At 48.0% G+C, this 20,471-nt stretch overlaps 1 protein-coding gene and 1 long non-coding RNA gene across 2 annotated transcripts; one reads left to right on the forward strand and one right to left on the reverse strand.

Moving 5' to 3' along the window:
* The first annotated feature begins 9,687 nt into the window (after window positions 1-9,687).
* LOC117840827 (spliceosome-associated protein 130 A) lies at window positions 9,688-16,061 on the forward strand. Its single transcript, XM_034721365.2, has 3 exons — window positions 9,688-12,944; window positions 14,870-15,361; window positions 15,546-16,061. Exons 1-3 carry the CDS (start codon window positions 9,882-9,884, stop codon window positions 15,681-15,683), a joined length of 3,693 nt encoding a protein of 1,230 aa, XP_034577256.1. The 5' UTR covers window positions 9,688-9,881; the 3' UTR covers window positions 15,684-16,061.
* An 818-nt stretch (window positions 16,062-16,879) lies between these two features.
* LOC117840828 (uncharacterized) lies at window positions 16,880-20,454 on the reverse strand. Its single transcript, XR_004637084.2, has 4 exons — window positions 19,043-20,454; window positions 17,627-18,934; window positions 17,369-17,449; window positions 16,880-17,207 (listed from the first exon to the last, which is right to left on the reverse strand). It is a non-coding gene; the product is annotated as an uncharacterized lncRNA (long non-coding RNA).
* Window positions 20,455-20,471: the final 17 nt, after the last annotated feature.

Genomic DNA, 20,471 nt, shown 5'->3' on the forward strand with positions numbered 1-20,471 from the left:
CGGGGACCCCAGACTCCCGGAGTATTGCACCGGTTTTTGCGTGGGGGCGCCGACAGAAACCAGCAGCGGTTTTGCTAGCGGTTTGGGGACGGACTGATAACTTGAGTCAGAAACGATTTGCTAGTATTGCTTGTATTAGTGTTCAGCGACATATACAGTTAGTTTTTTTTTGTAAAATATCATGGATTTTTTTTATCCGGGACAAAACGAAGTTAGAGTGTCACACCTCCCGGAGTCCTAATTTTATTCATTCAATCAACTTTTCTAGAAAGTCAAACTTGAGCTCATGGTATATCTGTATCTGTACGTGCTTCTATATTGTGTAGTTTCGTCTGGCTCTTAAATTCTTTCGTATATGATCGTATCAAATTGCTAATTGGAATAAATTAGAAAAAAATATGGATTGGAATATTTCCATAGAAAATAATTTAATATAAGTTTATCCAAAAAAGCTTACCCTTTTCTTCAGCTGGCTGCGGCCGGCCCAGCACTGTAGCGGCTGGTAATTGGACTGGCTGTGGGCCAGCTGCTGCAGCAGCAGCTGCGGCCAGCTGTGCCGAACACGCTATAAGTTTCCACTGCCTTGAGGGCCAAGTTGCAGTTGAGGCTTTAGCCAGGGTGCAAAAAGGAAGAGTACCTCCACCGCTGAGCTTTCTCCTGCGAGGCGAGACACAGTAGCGTCGCTAGCGTGACAGCGTCTATGCCTTACCTAATGAGACCAAAACAGAAAAGGAAAACGAGCCCAACCGGAATCCAACCCGATCACGGACAGGGATGCCCCACCCGTCCGGGGACCCAGGTGTCAGCGGCACGTCTGGTAGGAGCAAGGATGCACGGACGCTGCTGCGTCTCCGTGACTCGATCCGAGCGGTCGGTCGGTGCCGTTCAGAATCGCGTGTTTTATTTGGGGGGAAAATGGTTGGAGTGTGTTCGGATAAAACGCATTAGCAGAGAGACGAAGGGGGGATTTGATTTGATTTGATTTTGACCTGAAGCCGTCCCAGCCACATGATTGAAAAAAACCTCACCGCTTTTATTTTTGCGATTTGGCTTGGAGCAGGGGACAAGTGGTGAGTCAGAGCCACATGGGTTTACGCACAGGGCACGGGCCCGTGGGAAGTCGTGTGGGGGCGGCCTTCGAGGCCCACATGGCAGAAGCTCGCTGTGAATTGTGATGCAGCAGAAAACCGGCGGGCCATATGCTCCCTGGAGAAGTCAAACTAGGATAATACGAGGTCAAATTAAGGTTTCCAGTAGCATTAGTATTTAAAAATAAGATCTGCAGCTCTCTCTAACAAAAAAGAAGAAGAAGAACTGCTGTGCTGGCGAGTTCATTATGCATGCTGTGTGATTGAGAGCTTGAGGATGTTCATCTCTAGCTACGGCGACGTGAACGTGCATTCGGAACTCGGGAAGAATTCCCACCATGCAGCGTGTCGAATCAGCGCCAAATTACTGGCGTGGTGAGATGGAATTTCGGAGGGTTCAGGCCAGCTTGGATCGCTTGCATTGCATCCGTCAACATCTGAACCGTGCCACGCTGACAGTAACATAACACGCATGCAAATGAGCGGACTGGCACATGGCACTAGTGCTAGCTTCAGCTCAATCATTTTTGGCAGAGTTGATGCTGTCATACTCGCTCAAACTAGTACTGGCAGCTGCCGCCTGCCGGTGACCCTTTTTCCACTCCCAAGTCTCAACCTTCCAATCCCAGCTCTGAAGTCGACACAAAAGTAAAGCTCATCACCACTTGAGAGAGCACCGATAGGTCAACATGTTGCATGGCACGAGTGCTTCGGTTCGGCAAAAGGCCAAAAGTTATCAGGATGGAGTGCTCGGAATGAACTGACAGCTCCGACCACTCGTCCAGCAAACGTGTTCATGTCGTTGTCTTGGCTGCAAATTCAATTCAGTTCTGAGTTCTACTACTGCTACGCCGGTGGCAGTAAAGTACTTTGCATTTTTGTCAGGGCAGGTGACTAGAATTATTTCGCGTGCGTGAATTGCGTTACGAGTAGGCCGCCCGGCCCCGGCCCGTCGTCGCTTTCACGGCGATCATCGGATCAGATCAGCGGTTGCCGCGTTGCTTTGCCGAGCCATGGATCACCATCTCTCGAAAGGAAGGTAGCAGCCAGCAATTGAGAGGTCGCCCTCGAGCCACTGTGCGATCGACTGACTTCCCTGAACGTCCCTGCACGCTTTTTGTGACTCTGAACGTTACTCTTTTTTTTGGACTTTATTTTTCACCTCTGTGAGTAACTGTTCACCTTTTTTGTGTAAGTGCACGCCATTATGTGCAGGGATGATACGCTAATCTGGATATCAGTGTAGGACGGACTTTCTTGTTTCGAGTAAAGCAGGTGAGGTGGCGTGACTTTGAAGCATGCAAGGATGGATGGATTATACATCATTGGCGAAAGATGCGATGCTACGACGATTTCTTATTCTTGGTAGTGTTATGCGTTGAAGCTTTCTCTACACGGTTTTAAACAAAGAGTTGAAAGATTTTTGCAACAAGCAACGTAGTGCAGCTTGTTTATCGCTCCGGCAGATGCTTCCCACCATGTCTGGATCTTGTTTATCCACGTCTTAAATCATGGAGCACGATTACTTGTCCGAAACAAGAAGACCGTTCGTTTCTCTCTAAACTCTAAAGACAGAATCTGGACCTCTCCAGTACACGCCACACGCAACTCCATCGTCCATTTGTGTGTTGTTATTAGACCAGAACGAAGCTCTCCTTTTCCTGACAACAAAGTTTATGCGCAATCCACATGAATCTAATTCCGGCCCTGCACATCCACCACTAGCTGTTCCTCACCAACTCGCATCCGGCTGCACAGATCGTATCCGCTGTTGCCCTTTGGATGCTGTACGGGACACCACACCGCAGCGGGCAGCAGCAGCAGCAAACCAAACGGGAAGTCCGATGAGATGACTCCATCCAATGGCGCCGTCCGGCCGTTTCCCGGGGGCCGTGGGTCATGGCCGCGTGGCAGTGTGGGATGGGAGGAGAAGATTTTTGCCGGGTTTTGGCGACGCGATTGCACGGCGCGCGTGGTCTCCCGGGTCGCTTTCCGCGGCCTGTCGCGGGAGGTGGGTGCACCCAGATCTGGGCTTGGGACCGGGTGGAGCCGTGGCCCGTGGAGGACGGCCGCCGGCCGGGGCCAAATCGGGTGCCTCGCCCGTCGTCTTCCGTACACTGCCACATCAGGCCATCACCGCATGTCCGCGTGTACAATCCATCTCCCTCTCCGAGTACGGGGGCGTACGGGCGCGGTGTGGATCGATCGCTACGGGCGTGATTGGTTGTGGTGTGTGACTCGGATTCAGGATGATCGATGCGGTAGTTATGATTGGTTATGTATGAGATGAGATTTTTATTTGGATGCATGTAAATATCTAAGTTTTAGGTTGTGCACCATCCGTGTACCAAGCTATCCTAGCTCGCGATGGAAGGAAGATTTACACAAATGAAGAGATACGGTATAGGAGGAGAAGTGAATGAGGTGGTGCAGACATATGGTGTGGGTGGGGAACCAAACTAGATCAGGTGTACGAAATGGTGCCGGATGGTCCCAGGAGAGCCCCTCCCCGCTACCAATCACGCTCACGGATCATGTGGACGGGTCGGTGCTCCGTGTCCGTTGCCCGGCTTGCCTCTTGCATTGCTGTCTTGCGAGCGCCACGCCTGTTGCGTTGGGTCTCGCAACAAAGCTTCGGACTGCAAAGCTTTATTGCGCGGAGCTCTGAATGCATGGGGGCGCGAAACAGTGCGACACCGACGACGCTTCTCGGAGCAGCCCACGGAGGAAGTTTTGCAGCAGGAAGCCAGGAACAGAGAAAACCGCGGGCCAAGCTCCAGTGTGGGGTGAGAAGAAAAGAGGACCACTACTGCTTCCTTGATCTCAATCATCCCCCGGCGCTGCCTTATCCATCCACGTAAGCACTGGCATCACAAGACGCATATAGCATATGCTTAATCTATGGCACCCGGGCCTACCCCTCGATTAAGTATACGTGCACGTGCTGCCACGCAGAAGCAGTCAGGCAAGCGAAGCAAATTGCCTCAGCACTGAGCACGAATCAGCAACACACAGACAGGCATTACGCCATGGCCCATGCGCGATACGGTGACGCAGTACATGATCCCCCCCTGTTCGCGTCGCGGCCGCGCACGAGACTGATTGGTGATTGGATCAAATAATCGCTCTTGCGCGAGCTCACGGCTAATCGCCTTTTTTGTTTTGTTTCGTGCCTCATCAGCGCGCCCATTGACAGCAACCGCGCGCGCTGCCCGATCTGTCTGTCGTTCACCCGTCGCGCTCGGCTCATCATCACTGTTTTGCCCGTGCAACACTGGTGATATACGCGCTGAATGTCTTTGGTCTCGTGTACTACAGTGATTTTGTGCCCTTTTTTAGTGGATGGTGCCGTGCGTTTTTAGCAACAAGGTCGACAGTGGTATGCTGCAGCGCGAAACTACGCAGCGTGCGGTTCGTGCTAAGGCAATGGAATCAGATTACAGTGTATTTAGCGATCCTCTTTATTTGGTTGCACTTTAGTAACGTAATCAGATTATGGTGTGAGTGTTGTATCTGATTACGGTGGAGGAGGAAGGGTAACAAACTTGTATAGATATTATTTAGGCAAGAGATTCAATTACAGTGTCAATTGATTACAAACCACCGCAACCAAACATATGCAATGGAACCTGTTACCTTCAATGATCAAATTATGTTACATTTGAACCAACCAAACACCACCTAAAAATTTACAGAAGGAGCTTTACGTAGCATCGCATGAAATAAAGTATAATTGGTGGGAGTTATCCTAACGAGAGAACTGCTCCAGTACACCTCTTTTAAGTTTTGGCATTCTCAACAGGAAAAAAAAATCGATCGGGGGTGCAGTTAGGCGCTAGAGAGATGCAATTTTCGGTTTCTTGGGCAGACATCAAAAGAGCAAAAATATACGTGGTGGAATAATACTTCTATAGCTTTTCTTTCGCGCTCAACTATCGTACTGGAATTTGTTTCAGGACAGTTCATATCTTCCAACCTAAGCTTCTTACACAAAGTTGGGCAACAGATTTCCTTTAGATACAAAAGAATCAAATGTCCTTATTAAGTATTTTTATACCACATATGACAGGGACAGACGTCATGGAAGAATAGGTTCGTGGGACACATAGGACATCGTACAACCACGAAAAAAATTAAAATGAAGAAAACCATATGTGGAAAATTAAAATCATCAGTTAGCCTAGGGCATTGCCACATTAGCATATAGTCGGTGCACCACTCGATTGATGGTGAAGGGCTGGAAAAGCTATGGTGGTGAAGAAGCTATGCTATCATGTGGCTTTGTGTGGTGATGATCGGCGGCGGAAGCCATTAGATTTGAAGGAAGGCAAGGTAGCACGGGCAAGAGCTCATCTGATTTGAACTCTACGATAGCCTCTTCCGAGCCTCAACTTCGCCAAAAGGATGATGCCATATTGCCATCTATTTGATAGGAGGCTACGGTTATCGGTAACAGTGGTGGCACTGAGGAGTCGGGTTAGGGGTGCGAAAAAAGGTGCGGAAAGTTGTAGAAGGAGCGGTAGGGTTCGAGTTCTCGACTCGGTACGGATATTTGTATTCATTGAATTTATTGCATGAATAAACGATGCTATGCTCTCAATGGTAGGTGACGTGCCCATCCTGTCTCAGTTTCTCAGAGGTGCTGTTAGAAGTAGAATTATGTGCGTGTGTTAATAGGGGTGAGTGTGTACGTAAGAGTTTGTGTTTGCATTGTGTTTCAAGAAAAAAAAAGGAAATAATAGGGTTAGAAGAGAAAGGATGTCATAGATTTTAAATCTAACTTGGGAATAAGAAGAACATCTATATGGGGCTTCTTTCTTTTTTTCCGCGTAGAGAAGCCCCTTTCTTTATGACTTTATGGTTACTGAACGTCTTAATGATCTATGAGTTTGGCAAAGTTTCTATTGATTTGGTTGTCGGGGAAACCACCTTCGAAATCCCCTTCGGAGGGAGAAGTCTTTTCGACACTAACCATGATAGCTTGTTTGCTTTGTGGCGAACTTTGAATGCAGGGAAGAAGAAGGCGGTGACCAAAAGCTCTTAGGCGTACGAGGGCTCCTTCAGAACAAAACAATGGCAGGCTGGCCCACAAGCTCCGGGGAGGGTCGGTGTCTAACTTGTCCTCGCCACGGCTTGTCCTCGGAGGGAAGAGCAGAGCAGCCCGACGAAGAGCACCTCGACCTCCGAAGCCAAACATGCGTTGAAAGACCATGATGTCCGCCACGTGGAGCAAAAGGGCCGTACAAGGAGCCAACTGGAGGAGTCTGTACGAAGGCCGTATTTCCTATTGTACCCTGAAATATTTTTGGAATCTAGCCGTTGGGTAACGGTAAATTGTAATTGTATTTTGTGACGGTTGATCTCCCTATAAATAGTGGAGCCACTGTAACTGACAGGACGGCTGATCCGAAGTTAATGAAAAAGTTATTTGCAATTATTATTTTTTACTATTTTACATTTATCGTTCTTAGTTGGTTTCAACTTCGGCCTACGGTGAAAAGTTAGGATAGACATTTAGCTTCATTTGTGGATCCTTATCCCTTCACAGTAATACTTTATGGCTGTTGTGACAGAGTCCACTTTAAGACCATCCTCCACCAACACTAGTAAAATAGGAACAACTTTTATGGGATATTTGCATTTTTCACTACAATCATTATCACATTACTTTTACATCCAACCCTTGGTGCCTCTGATGATGAAAAGAAAGATCGCATAGAAGTTTAGAACAGGAGCATCGATCCTCACTGCTGCCGACCACCATTGCCGCTAGCCGAGCCTTCTCCATCTCCCGCAATGAAGAAGAACCCAAGATGAAACTTATGGCCGGAACCCAATCGACGAAAAGATCTTCGAAGCCCATCAGTAGCACACTAGAAGCATGCCATTCTTCCGTTAACGCGTCGAGCAGTCCTTGCAATCACCGGGCTCGGTCACCGGTTGCCTCTTACCTCACTGGCAACACCCAGTCGATAAGCAACAATCTCACAGGGGTAACTGAAGGACACCAGCTCGGACACATGAGTAGGTGAAGAGCAAACCTTACAAAGCAGTCATAGACGACAACAAGATCGTCTGAACCACTTCGAAGGGACAAAATTCTGGTATAACCAGAACTAGCCTGAAGGGTCAAAGCACGTCCAAAACTTCTCCACATTTCCATTGCCGTATTCTAGTTTACAAGTCCAGCACTGTCGTTGGCATCGTGGGCACCGACGATACCAAGAAAATCACAGTGGAACCGAACACCGACGCAGAAGATAAAACCGATGACGTACCCGTTGATGTTGAAACCCCCGCAAAAGATATCACCATCGAGCACCACTTGCACCTCAGACACCATCAAGACTCGCTCACTATGAACAAAGGCAATAGTAGAGAAGTTATGGAAGGGACAAAAGCTTACCGATGAGATCTTCATCGGCCAGAAATCCAACCCTAATCTAACTACGAACTAAAATCGCCTCGGAGTCACCTCTATTCTCAACTGTTCCTGGGGAACGGACGCTTCGAGAGGAAGGGAACGAGTGGTGTAGTGGTTGAGCTGACGTGTCTGCTAGTAGTGGCCAGTCACCACAATGTCAATCTAGCGCTAATCTGAACCACACCGTGCGTGTGCGACTGCAACGTTCCAACGGGCCGTCGTTCCTTATCAGGCTGGCCTAAACAAACAATGCCCACTAGAACAAGTCGTTAGTTACTTACTTTCGGCCCATGTACTCGATATTTCAGCCCAGTTCTGCTCCCACCGCTGCCGCCGTTGCCGGCTTGCCGCCGGCCGGCAGCCACCTACTTTTATAGTTTTATCCGATGTTGCTGATCTATCTTTCTTTTCTAGTGTTTTCTTTGTTCTTATGTTATTTATACATTGCATGCATAAAGGCATCTTCTGCCTTTCATGTGCAGAGATATAAAAAATTATAGCCAATCCCCTTTCATTCCTTCCGAGACAAATAAACTTCCCGGAATCCTTCTGGAGAACATCACCCTTCCCTCCACCACTTGCATTGGTGCAGTACCACAAGTCCACAATGCTCAGCTAATGGTTTTCTTGTTATTATCAGAAATACTGTAGGGAAGAGGCATCTAGATACGATATCTGAGGGTGTTAATTAAGATTTTTGGAAGTGATTAATCAGCCTGCGATGGCACTGCATGAGGCAACTTCGTATCAAGAGGCAAATATTTACGAGTAGTGATATTCTTGTACTTTAATTTTCTATTTTCCTGGTGTTTGCTTGGATTTGATTGGTGGGGTTTGTGGCAGAAATGTTAAGATTTAAACATAAAGTTGTGGCAAATTTTGATCTGGCTATCTGCAAACACTAAGCAGAGTTCTTCTTAGCTTAGTGGGGCTTGGTCTCTTTATTCCCGTAGCATCTGTGTTTCAGTAATGTTGAAGGTATTGCATTAAGGAATCGATATACAGAGCAGGGGACATAGCAAGGTATACTCTAAAAAAAGGACGGTGAGTTTGCTGTACACTTTTAATTCATTCCTGTACATTTTGTCCACTGAAAACTGTATGCTTTGAGCCCTTTCTAAAGAAGAAATTGTAAGGAAATTGAGTTTACTGCTGAATTATTAGGCAGTCAGCTCGGTATAGAGGGCTGCAGAAACTCCTGGTACATGGGATTTTCAATTTTGTACTGGTACTTGTTGCTTGGCTGTAATTCTGAACAGAAGAAACATAATTCAGCACATAGACTTTAGAGTGCTTCTTGTTGTTCATAAATCCAACATATGAACAATACTGCCGGTTAATGAAATTGCCGGTATCAATACTAGTATTGCTTGCTCTTAAGTCTTAACTTGCTGGTTAAAGAAAAACCATCGTATGCGTTTACCTTGAGGTTCCCAAATTTACATTAACTTAAGATAGTGATGGTGGTATGTGGCAGTAATAGCAGTTCCTGTAGTGTTCCTAACTTGTTTGGTTGTTCATTCTTTCTGTGCAGGTTGAGCAATGATGCATAATTTGTACATACTATTTTGGGCAGAAAAATATCTATAATTGTGGTCAATGAACTAGCTGATTTGGCAGAAACTGTTTCTTCTTCGGTTTTAGGTTTTGTGCCTTTTAGACTGCAAGCATGGATGACTTTGTATGAAACCTTGTTAGACCAAATAATCTGTCATTGAAGGATGCAAAAAAAAAAATCCATGTTCTTATGTGCGCTGATAATTCTGTGGCAGTAAGCTGTTCTTGTCGACGATCTTGGCAGGCATGACGCGGAGGAGGTTACCCAACTTCCCCGGCACAGCGCCCGATCATGAGGACCCGGAGGTCGTTGTCGATCTTAGCACCGGCAAAAGCACCGGCAAAAGCTGCATTGGCATTGCAATTGGAGGTGCGGAATTGCTGTCTTGGAACCCGCCTGCCGTGCTGCGGAGGAGGAGGGCCGCCAGTGCGCCGCTGGCGATGCCTACGGCCGCCATAGATTCTACTCCTACATTCTAGAGGGAGTGGCTGCTTGTGCTGTGTCCTCTCGTTGTTGGAGATGCGGAGCGGAGGCGCCTTCTGAAAATACGAAGCAGAGAGGCAGCCACCAACAGCCCACCAGGTCACCACAAGGCCGTGGCGAATCGCGACGCGGTGGCACCAAGCCGCAACGGTTGGGTTGGGTAAGCCGCTGAGCCCCTCCCTCCCCCAAGGCCCCAGCAGTCGAGCGCCGCCCGCCCACCGCCACGCTCTCCTCTAAACCCTAGACCCTAGATCTCCCATCCCTTCCCCCCCGATCCGCCTCCGCCGTCGTCCCACCGGAGGAGGAGGAGGGGTTCCTTGGCGGCGCCATGTACCTCTACAGCCTGACGCTGCAGCGCGCGACGGGCGCGGTGTGCGCCGTCATCGGCAGCTTCAGCGGGCGCGACACGAAGAAGTCGGCGGCCTCCGGGTCCGCCTCCACGCAGGAGATCGCCGTCGCCCGGGGCAGCACGCTCGACCTCCTCCGCCCGGACCCGGAGACCGGCCGCCTCCGCACGCTCCTCTCCGTCGACGTCTTCGGCGCCATCCGCTCGCTCGCGCAGTTCCGCCTCACCGGCGCCACCAAGGACTACCTCGTCGTCGGCTCCGACTCGGGCCGCCTCGTCATCCTCGAGTACTCCCCCGACCGCAACCGCTTCGACAAGGTCCACCAGGAGACCTTCGGCAAGTCCGGCTGCCGCCGTATCGTCCCCGGCCAGCTACTCGCGGTCGACCCCAAGGGCCGCGCGCTCTGCATCGCCGCGCTCGAGAAGCAGAAGCTCGTCTACGTCCTCAACCGCGACGCCGCCGCGCGCCTCACCATCTCGTCCCCGCTCGAGGCGCACAAGTCCAACACTCTCACCTTCTCCCTCACCGCCCTCGACTGTGGATTCGACAACCCCATCTTCGCCGCCATCGAGCTTGAGTATGCTGAGTCTGACCGCGACCCCACGGGGCAGGCTGCTAACCAGGCACAGAAGCTCCTCACCTTCTACGAGCTCGACCTGGGCCTCAACCATGTCTCCCGCAAGGCCTCGGAGCCCATTGACAATGGTGCCAATCTTCTAGTGACTGTCCCTGGTGGCGGTGATGGTCCGAGTGGGGTTCTTGTGTGCTGTGACAACTTCGTGCTGTACCGGAACCAGGGGCATCCAGAGGTTCGAGCTGTTATTCCACGCCGTGCTGACCTACCTGCTGAGCGTGGTGTCCTCATTGTTGCTGCTGCTACACACAGACAAAAGAATTTGTTCTTCTTCTTACTACAGACCGAGTATGGTGACATCTTCAAGGTCGACCTTGAACATAGTGGGGAAACTGTTACTGAGCTCAGGATCAAGTACTTTGACACCATACCTGTGACATCAGCTACCTGTGTGCTACGATCAGGTTTCCTCTTTGCTGCTTCTGAGTTTGGCAACCATGCACTTTACCAGTTCCGTGATATTGGCCGGGATGCGGATGTCGAGTCCTCTTCAGCAACACTTATGGAGACAGAGGAGGGGTTCCAGCCGGTTTTCTTTCAGCCAAGGCCACTAAAGAACCTCATGCGCATAGATGAGATCGAGAGCCTCATGCCAGTCATGGATATGCGTGTCGCGAATTTATTTGACGAGGAAACACCCCAGTTGTTCACAGCCTGTGGCCGTGGTCCACGCTCCACGCTGCGCATCCTGAGGCCCGGCCTTGCCATTAGTGAGATGGCACGATCGATGCTGCCCGCAGAGCCTATTGCTGTGTGGACTGTCAAGAAGAATATCAATGACATGTTTGATGCCTACATTGTCGTGTCCTTTGCTAATGTTACGCTTGTGCTCTCTATTGGTGAGACCATTGAAGAAGTCAGTGACAGCCAGTTCCTGGATACCACACACTCCCTTGCAGTCACGCTCCTTGGTGAGGACTCTCTCATGCAGGTCCATCCAAGTGGTATCAGGCACATCAGGGAGGATGGCCGTGTCAATGAGTGGAGGACGCCTGGAAAGAAAACTATTACAAAGGTTGGATCAAACCGGCTCCAGGTGGTAATCGCTCTCAGTGGTGGAGAGCTCATATATTTTGAGATGGACATGACTGGTCAGCTCATGGAGGTGGAGAAGCAGGACATGTCTGGCGATGTTGCATGCCTGGCCATTGCGCCCGTTCCTGAGGGTAGGCAAAGGTCCAGATTTCTTGCTGTAGGATCCTATGATAACACCATCCGTATCCTCTCGCTGGACCCTGATGACTGCCTGCAGCCTCTAAGTGTGCAGAGTGTATCATCAGCACCAGAGTCACTCCTATTCCTAGAGGTCCAGGCATCAGTTGGTGGTGAGGATGGTGGAGACTATCCAGCCAACCTTTTCCTCAATGCTGGCTTGCAGAACGGTGTTCTTTTCCGGACCAATGTTGATATGGTTACGGGTCAGCTATCAGACACACGGTCTCGATTCCTTGGCCTGAGACCTCCAAAGCTGTTTCCCTGTATGGTTAGCCACAGGCAAGCAATGCTGTGCCTGTCCAGCCGTCCCTGGCTGGGCTATATACATCAAGGTCACTTCCTCTTGACACCTCTGTCCTGTGATACTCTAGAATCTGCTGCATCCTTTTCTTCTGATCAGTGCTCAGAAGGTGTTGTTGCTGTTGCCGGAGATGCCCTACGTATTTTCACCATTGAACGCCTGGGAGAGACTTTCAATGAGACGGCCATCCCTCTGCGCTACACCCCAAGGAAGTTTGTGATTCTACCAAAGAAAAAATATATCGCTGTCATTGAGAGCGATAAGGGTGCTTTCAGCGCAGAAGAGCGAGAAGCTGCTAAGAAAGAGTGCCTTGAGGCTTCTGGTGCAGCGGAGAATGGAAATGCGAACAATGGGGATCCAATGGAGAATGGTGATGGTCAAGAAGATGGTGCTGAGGAGGGCAACACATTTCCTGATGAACAGTATGGTTATCCAAAGGCAGAATCGGAGAGGTGGGTTTCCTGCATTAGGATCCTTGATCCAAGGAGTAGGGACACTACCTGTCTACTGGAATTGCAGGACAATGAGGCGGCTGTGAGTATTTGCACTGTAAATTTCCATGATAAAGAGCACGGCACTCTTTTGGCTGTTGGCACTGCCAAGGGATTGCAGTTCTGGCCAAAGAGGACCCTTGCTGCTGGGTTCATCCACATATATAAGTTTGTCAGTGACGGGAGGTCACTTGAACTTCTACACAAGACACAAGTGGAGGAAGTACCTCTTGCATTGTGCCAATTCCAGGGACGGTTACTTGCAGGTGTTGGTTCAGTGCTCAGACTATATGATCTGGGGAAGAGAAAATTGCTTAGGAAATGTGAAAACAAGCTTTTTCCGAAGACAATTGTGTCTATTCATACCTACCGTGATAGGATCTACGTTGGCGATATGCAAGAGGTATGCTCTCAATCTTTGTTCAGTTCTGTTGCATTCCCCTGCTTGTGATTTTTGTCATGTGGATGCACTTTAAGTATCTAAGGAGCCAAGAAGACAAAATTTAAATATTAAATTATGTATAGCATGATATATTGTCAATCTCGGTCTGGTTGTGATGTTCACAGTGATTTGAAGTACATGACATTTTCATATTTGATTAGGCTTAGCAGGATATGTTTTTTTTTTAATTTACTAATGTGAGTTTGAAACGAATTATCTGCCATGCTTGAATCATGTAGAATTGTGAATATACATGTACCTTCTAGGTTTTTTTCATGATATTTTTCCCCTTGAGTTTTCTTATATTTTTTTAGAGTTCTAGGGCAATGGCCCCATCTTGAGACAAAATCCAGTTTGCAGTATAGGATGCTGGTGATACAGCAGTTTGTCAAAAAGGCCAAACTGGCCACCACCAGACAGGAGCTGGTATTGCATTGAAAGCGACGTAGGCATAACATCGAAGCCAGAACTTTTTTTTTTACACATTCATTCCAGCTGAGAGATCGCCTAAGTGCAGCTTGAGATAAGTCTACCCCTGGTTCTCCATGATTTTCAGGACCCTGTTAGGAACTTTATCCAGGCATTAGTTAGATCTGTTCATCTCTATGAATGACATCAGCTCCTCGTTCATCTCGGGTCCACCCCAGCTCTCACCCAGTATTTCTTCCAGGTTGAGTTGCCATTCTAGCTTCATCAAACACTGCTCCAGATGCTGTTGCCTGTTTACAGGACATGGCACCCTCCATAATCTCAGGAGGCCAGCAATTTTTCTCAGGAGGACACTCATATCTCTCCACCTGCCATCCTGGAAACATAACTCGTTCCTTAGTTTCCGCAAGCCCCAATTAGCTGCAGAACTACCCATATTGACAACTAAAAACTTCTTACTGCTAAGCTAACAGCAGCCAATAGACCCAAAGTTGGAGCCAATTTCTCTTTCACACACATCAGACTCAAACAGCAAGTGTGTGCAGTTTCAACTTCATTACAAAGCATGCAGGTGTAATCCTCAAAAATTTTCCATTTACCTCATTATCTCTAGTCAAGATTCTATTATAGCAACCACAGAAAAAAGTGCACTCTGGGGGAATGGACAAGCCCCAAACTGCAGGAGTATGAATGTGAACTACACCTGAAATTGATCGCACTGTACAAAGCTTGAGAAGAATAAATTCCATTTGATGAGAAAAATTGCAGACCATAGTATCCTCCTCAGACAGAGACAAAGTAGATGCTAGATATTTGATTTCTAACCACATTCATAAGCCTATCTACAGTTCTTCTAAAAGTGCATTTCAAATCTACGCCATCCCAAAGATCACAATGGTATGTGTCTGCTAATTGACGATTCTATTCAGCTCCCAGAACTGGATAGCAAAGCTAGAGGTGCCCGATGAGTTGTCTTCCCAAAATCCAACATTTTTTCCATTCCCTACTTTCCACCTGTACCCCATTTGTCAGCTCTAGCTGCCCACAAAATTGGAAGCATTGTTACTAGGGGTGTAAAAGGTGTTTGGTTTGATGGTCCTGTATTTGTAATCCAAAATCTGTCTCCACTGTTTATTCCTATCAGCCGCATATCTTCTAAGCCAAGAAGCTAGTAGGGATAAACTTAGATCTCTAAGGTTAGGGATAATCCCTCAAATTCCTTTTGAGACTGACAACCTCGCAGTTGACTAGATGCTCCCCCCTTCTGTGTACCTGCATTGCTCCACAAACAGTTGAGTTAATTAGTTTTCGTATATACTGTTTAAGTGCTACATCTATTTTGATTCACACAGTTCCTTGTGGCCACTGTTCAGTGTTAGCTTTGCATGTTTGTCCACCAGATTGGGGAGGCTTCCTTGCTTATATTTCTGATATATTTCTTTTATGTTTCCTTGCAGTCGTTTCACTACTGCAAGTACAGACGGGATGAAAACCAGTTGTATATCTTTGCTGATGACAGTGTTCCCAGATGGGTTACAGCAGCTCAACACATAGATTTTGACACTATGGCTGGAGCTGATAAGTTTGGGAATATCTATTTTGCTCGTCTTCCTCAGGATATCTCAGATGAGATTGAAGAAGACCCAACTGGAGGCAAGATTAAATGGGAGCAAGGGAAGTTAAATGGTGCCCCTAACAAAGTGGAGGAAATCGTGCAGTTTCATGTCGGTGATGTTGTCACAAGTTTGCAGAAGGCCTCTTTAATTCCTGGTGGAGGTGAATGTCTTATTTACGGAACTGTGATGGGCAGCGTGGGAGCACTGCTTGCATTCACCTCCAGGGAAGATGTTGACTTCTTCTCTCACTTGGAGATGCATCTCCGTCAGGAGCATCCACCATTATGTGGAAGAGATCATATGGCTTACAGATCTGCTTATTTTCCAGTGAAGGTAATTTTTTTCTAACCTTTCTTTAAACAATATTAATTCACTGTCAAGACATTGATCACAAGATGTTTCGTATCAGATAGCATATGTTCACATTATCGCACGAAATTTCTTTGGATGTCATTACAGCTGAACTGCAAAGACAGTTTGAAACACGCTGTTACTGATGAATTCTGTTCTGTTACAGGATGTGATAGATGGTGATCTCTGCGAGCAGTATCCATCCCTACCAGCTGATATGCAGAGGAAGATTGCTGATGAGCTCGACAGAACTCCTGGTGAAATCCTGAAGAAGCTAGAAGACATCAGGAACAAAATCATCTAAGTCCACGGTGTAGTTTGAAAGAAATAGGTAGCGGCAATAGAACCGTCTGGTCCTCGATGCTTCAAGAATTGCATCCAGTTTGAGCTGTTGCAGTTCTTCAAGATGTGATGCGGCATTCAACAAGTTCAGAGCAAGCTTGTGTTTTGATTCCTTTCTTATGCTAACTCGCCAGTCTGCGTTTGAGCCACTCAAGCATAGATTACATTACTGCGTTGTATCCCTTAGAGCTGATTTCAGCTGATGTCTCGACTGTTTGTTACTTGGCTTGATGTAATTGAAGTTATTCGTGGATGCTTAGTCGGTAGCTACCTTGCTAATGTACCAGAGAAGTTTTTCGAAGTGTTAGATGCCTCAATGCCATCCCCCTCAGATTGTTAAGCTGATGGAATCCTTAACTGCTATGCATCTGCTTGAATCTCGCATTACATTCAGAACATTTACTTTCAATTTAAGTTTCTTCCATTTTCTACTGTGCATGCGTGTGGTTTTTGGGTGTGCCCAGCTTATGCGCATAAAATGATTTGCTATTCGTTTCAATTGCACTTGAAGCAAATGATTTGCTCTTCGTTTCAATTGCTGCGCCTATACTGGATTGGACAGTGGTAGGCAACTTAACTCATCAGACGAATGTGGGTGATCAGCGACGAGCCGACGACAGAATCCACCGGAGATAGAAAAAAGGAGGGCGGAGCGAGGGAGCTCCACAATGGCGATGTCGACCAAGATGCAATTGATTGGTGATGGTGGCAGCAGCGAGGACTTTGAGAACGAGAGGCAACGCCAAAAAAAAAAAAAAAAAAAAAACTGAAATCTACAACTATCGCTGGTCGCCAGTCATCTCCGCTCCGCGTGAGTCATCGGCGCCTGTGTTTCCCCTCGCTGCGCTATGGTTCTGATCGCCATGGCCGCCGCCTCATGCTGCTGCAGCATCATGCTGTTCGAGCTCGAGGGCAACATCCTACAGCTCACGTTGATGGCGTTGGCGCTGGATGGCGTTTCGTCATCAGCTCTAGAGATGCAGAGCGCATAGGCTGCAGGGTTCATGCACTGCCAATTGACGGTTACACGTTGCAGAAAATCGTCCGCACATACACTCCAAGCAGAGCGCAAAAACACTGCAAATCATACACTCGATCTGACACAAAAATGCTAATTCCCAGCAAGAGAAGTTTCTTCCTAGTTCCAACAGTACTGAGTACTCTCAACTGGGTGCTTGTAATATTTATTGATTCAGTAATCTCTTGTACAACATGGCAATGAAGAAGCACAAAGAATTCCACAACTAACAAAGCCGTGTAGCTCGGTGCTCGGATTCCCGCTCCAAGCTCGATCAACGCGAATTCAATCTCATCCAGTCTACTTCGTTTATATTCGACTCATATATGGACTAACAAAATTATGGTTTTCCGAGGAGAGGAGAGGCAGACCGTAGAATGCATGGTTTCGTGCCATTTCAATCCTTTCACGAGGACCATTCATCTTTTCATCTCTCAAGGCTTGACAATGTCTCTTGCTGGGAGCTGCCTGCAGATTTCGACAGGTTAAGTACTTATCAGAACAGTATACGTGAATAGGTTGGAACGCACGAGTGAGAAAGGGGTGAGCTTTTTCACTTGACTGCACTCCTCAAGCACATTGTAAATTATCGAGTTATGCAGAGAGCAATGGCGGTGCAGAACACAAACCTTTTTTTATCAGTATATTCTGTAATCTGTAAAGCCTCTTCAAGGATTGGGCATAGTTCAGCCGGAGCAACTTGCAACTTGCTTGTTTCCGGAATGTTAATTAAAACAAGTATGCCCAATGCATGCATGGCATATGCAAAACACAATAGTGAAGCACAAGATATAAAATGGATCAGGAAACTTTTCTAACTTCTGCAAACTTCACTTTTGAACAGATTCTCAGGGAAAAAAAATATAAGAACACTGTTATGAGAATACCTGAATCATACCCTCTCTCTCTTGACACTATCACCTATAGTAGTACACCATAGTATCAGGTACTGTTCTCTCTGTGTCCACTGTCATTTGTGAAAAAGCAAAATCTCTATTCCAGGGGTTTTCCATCATATTTTTTCCGTTCTTGAAATTCCAAGGAATCTTCTAGTTTCAGTGTACCTCACACGTACAAGTAAACATATGAAGTAAAATCTGAGCATAAACCAGTGCCATGTTTGTTATGCTTTATTCAACATCATAAGAAAACTAACAAAATGGGTAGAATGCCAATCAGGTTAATGTTCACAGCTGGGCAAGCAAAATTTAGTGTAAAGAAAGTGAGAAAATAGTATTACCAGCTCCAATAGCCTAGGCATTCTTCAGACCACGTGTTACCAGCTCCAATAGCATAGACATTCTTCAGGCCACTCATCACCTCATCAGTGACAAGATAACTGTTGGTCCCAGACAATGAAATGTGCCTGCCTCAAAAACTTAGCGAGTGGTTTCCTCCACTTGTTGGATCCTCAAAACCTTAGCCACAATAGCGAGCAACTGAGCACAAACCTCTAAACAATAGGGCATAGTTCAGAAGGAGCAACTTGCTTGTTTTCATCTAGGTGTAACACACTTGTTAAGCAGCTCAAGAAGTGCTCCTGCCTTTTCCCTCAAACACAAGTAGCTCAAAAAATGCACCAACGGTCAAGGTACTCCAAAGAAATACAAAATAGAAGCATATATATAACACAAAATGTAAAAGGGGCAGTTAAAAATGTCAGGATTGTAAAAAGAATACAAAATAGAAGCATATATATAACACAAAATGTAAAAGGGGCAGTTAAAAATGTCAGGAACTCAGGATTGTAAGAAGTACAGTGAGTTTTATATCTTCTGCAATTTTTTCACCCTTTAACATTCTTCAATAAGATGCTGAGCATTGGAAGGACAAAGGACAACTTTGCTATAAAGCTAACATGAATCACCCCCTTTCCCTTGGCAAGCATTTGCCCTTACCAAGCATGGTAATCTATTAGGAGAATTACATAGGTGTCAGCAAGCATAGGACGGGCAACTTTCTAAGGTTGTCAATGTATATTTTGCATGTCACACTCTTGTTTATGAAAGCTGACACCATTCCTGCAGCATAAAGAGAAAATATAATGACACAAGAACTCACCAATGTAGCATTTACAAAGTGCTAATTTCCAATGAGATCCATTATTCTTGAAAATTGAAGCAAGGAAAATCTCTTATGCATCTTGGTGGTCAAACAATATCTACAGATTCAGTTAGCACTTGCACAGCATGGCCCTGAAAGAAGCATAAAGAATTGCATAACTAATAATTAAAGCCCATCAAACCAAGATACAGGCTAGCATCAATACAGAGGTACACGCTCCAAGCTTAATCAGAATTTACCAGTTGCATGGCACACTCAATCCCATCCAGGCTTCGTTTATACTGTACTTATATACAGGACGACTATGCCATCCAGTTGAAGTGTAGCGGTGTAGCCCAAAAGTACACTGTATAGTTCAGTTAAGTGGAAAGCAGTAGCCAGAATGGTGATACAGACAGAGCACAAAGCTTTTTAGCAAGATTCTTCAAAGCCACTTCAGGATCGCCCTGCAGCCATGCCCGGCGACGTGAGCGCTCAAGCACGTGACTCTTCCTCGGCATAGATGTTGCGACTGGCAACGGCGAATGGAGCGGTTCCTCTTGCAGTCTTGCTGTGGGAGAGCTGGCTCGTGCCGCCTAGGGCTCGAGTGGGGATGGATCTTCACGCTCCGGTCTGCGACGGACGGTGGCGGATGGAACGGAAGGCGGCGAGGACGTCGGCGTAAGAGCCGGAGCGATGAGCCGTACGCCGGAGCATGAGCCGACGAGGAGATAGAGCCCCAAACCAGGGTCCAATTTGTAAATAATCGGATCGCGACTAATAGTCGCGATCCAAATCAGGGGGCTATGTGAAAATATTTAGGGGCCTACCTGCAAACATTTTGGCCGGCGACCTGGCCGTCGGCGACAAGGTGGCACTGCCGCCGATGACCTCCGCTAGTGTGATCCCCCGACGAGTTCCCGCGTGCATCCGCTGGCTCCCGCTCCCCTCTCGCGCCGCCGACGGCCCTCGCTCCTCCAGGGATGCCGCGGCGGCCTGAGACTGACGGGCCACGGGCCTACAGGTCGGCGTTGCGGCGCCCGCGCGTGGACGGCGGTGACGTCTGCTCGTCGCCGTTGCTGACTTGGCCCCGCTCCTCGTCGCATTCCACCGGCTCGTAGTACTTCTAGCTCGTTTTCACCAGGGGACGCAGGCAGCGCTCCAATCGCGAGCGCCGTTGACTCGGCGTCTCGCGTGGACCCGCGAAGACCCACGCCGCGCCGCCCCGGAAAAGAGGACGGGCGGGCCGCCGCCGGCATGTCGCGGAGGCGAGGGAGGCAGGCTGCCGCTGGGCGCAGCGGACGTGAGGGAGGCGGTCCGTTGCTCGGGCACAGTGAAGGAGAAGATAGATTACATCGTCGCAGGCGCCGTTCCACCGGGTCCGTCGCCGATAAGCTCGGACATGTACACCGGGCCGGTGTCGCCGCACGCGGACCGCCGCCGCAACTGGAAGCTTCACATCGCGAGGGGCCGCCCTTGCGCGGCTGGCCCGTGCTCCCGCTGGCACCGGAGCCGATTCTGTTGCGCCTGGATGATATCTGGATGTCCGCCGGCGCGCTCGGCGACGGCGATGCGCCGACGCTGCCATGGGTGTCATGCCGCTATTTGCATCTTATGAATCTCTCTGTTTTTTTTTTGAGCAATAAGAGGCAGGTGCTCTGCCCATTCATTATAGTAGGAAGCAGCAGA

This window comes from Setaria viridis, chromosome 9 (genome assembly GCF_005286985.2).
Source record: "Setaria viridis chromosome 9, Setaria_viridis_v4.0, whole genome shotgun sequence".
Taxonomy (NCBI): domain Eukaryota; kingdom Viridiplantae; phylum Streptophyta; class Magnoliopsida; order Poales; family Poaceae; genus Setaria; species Setaria viridis.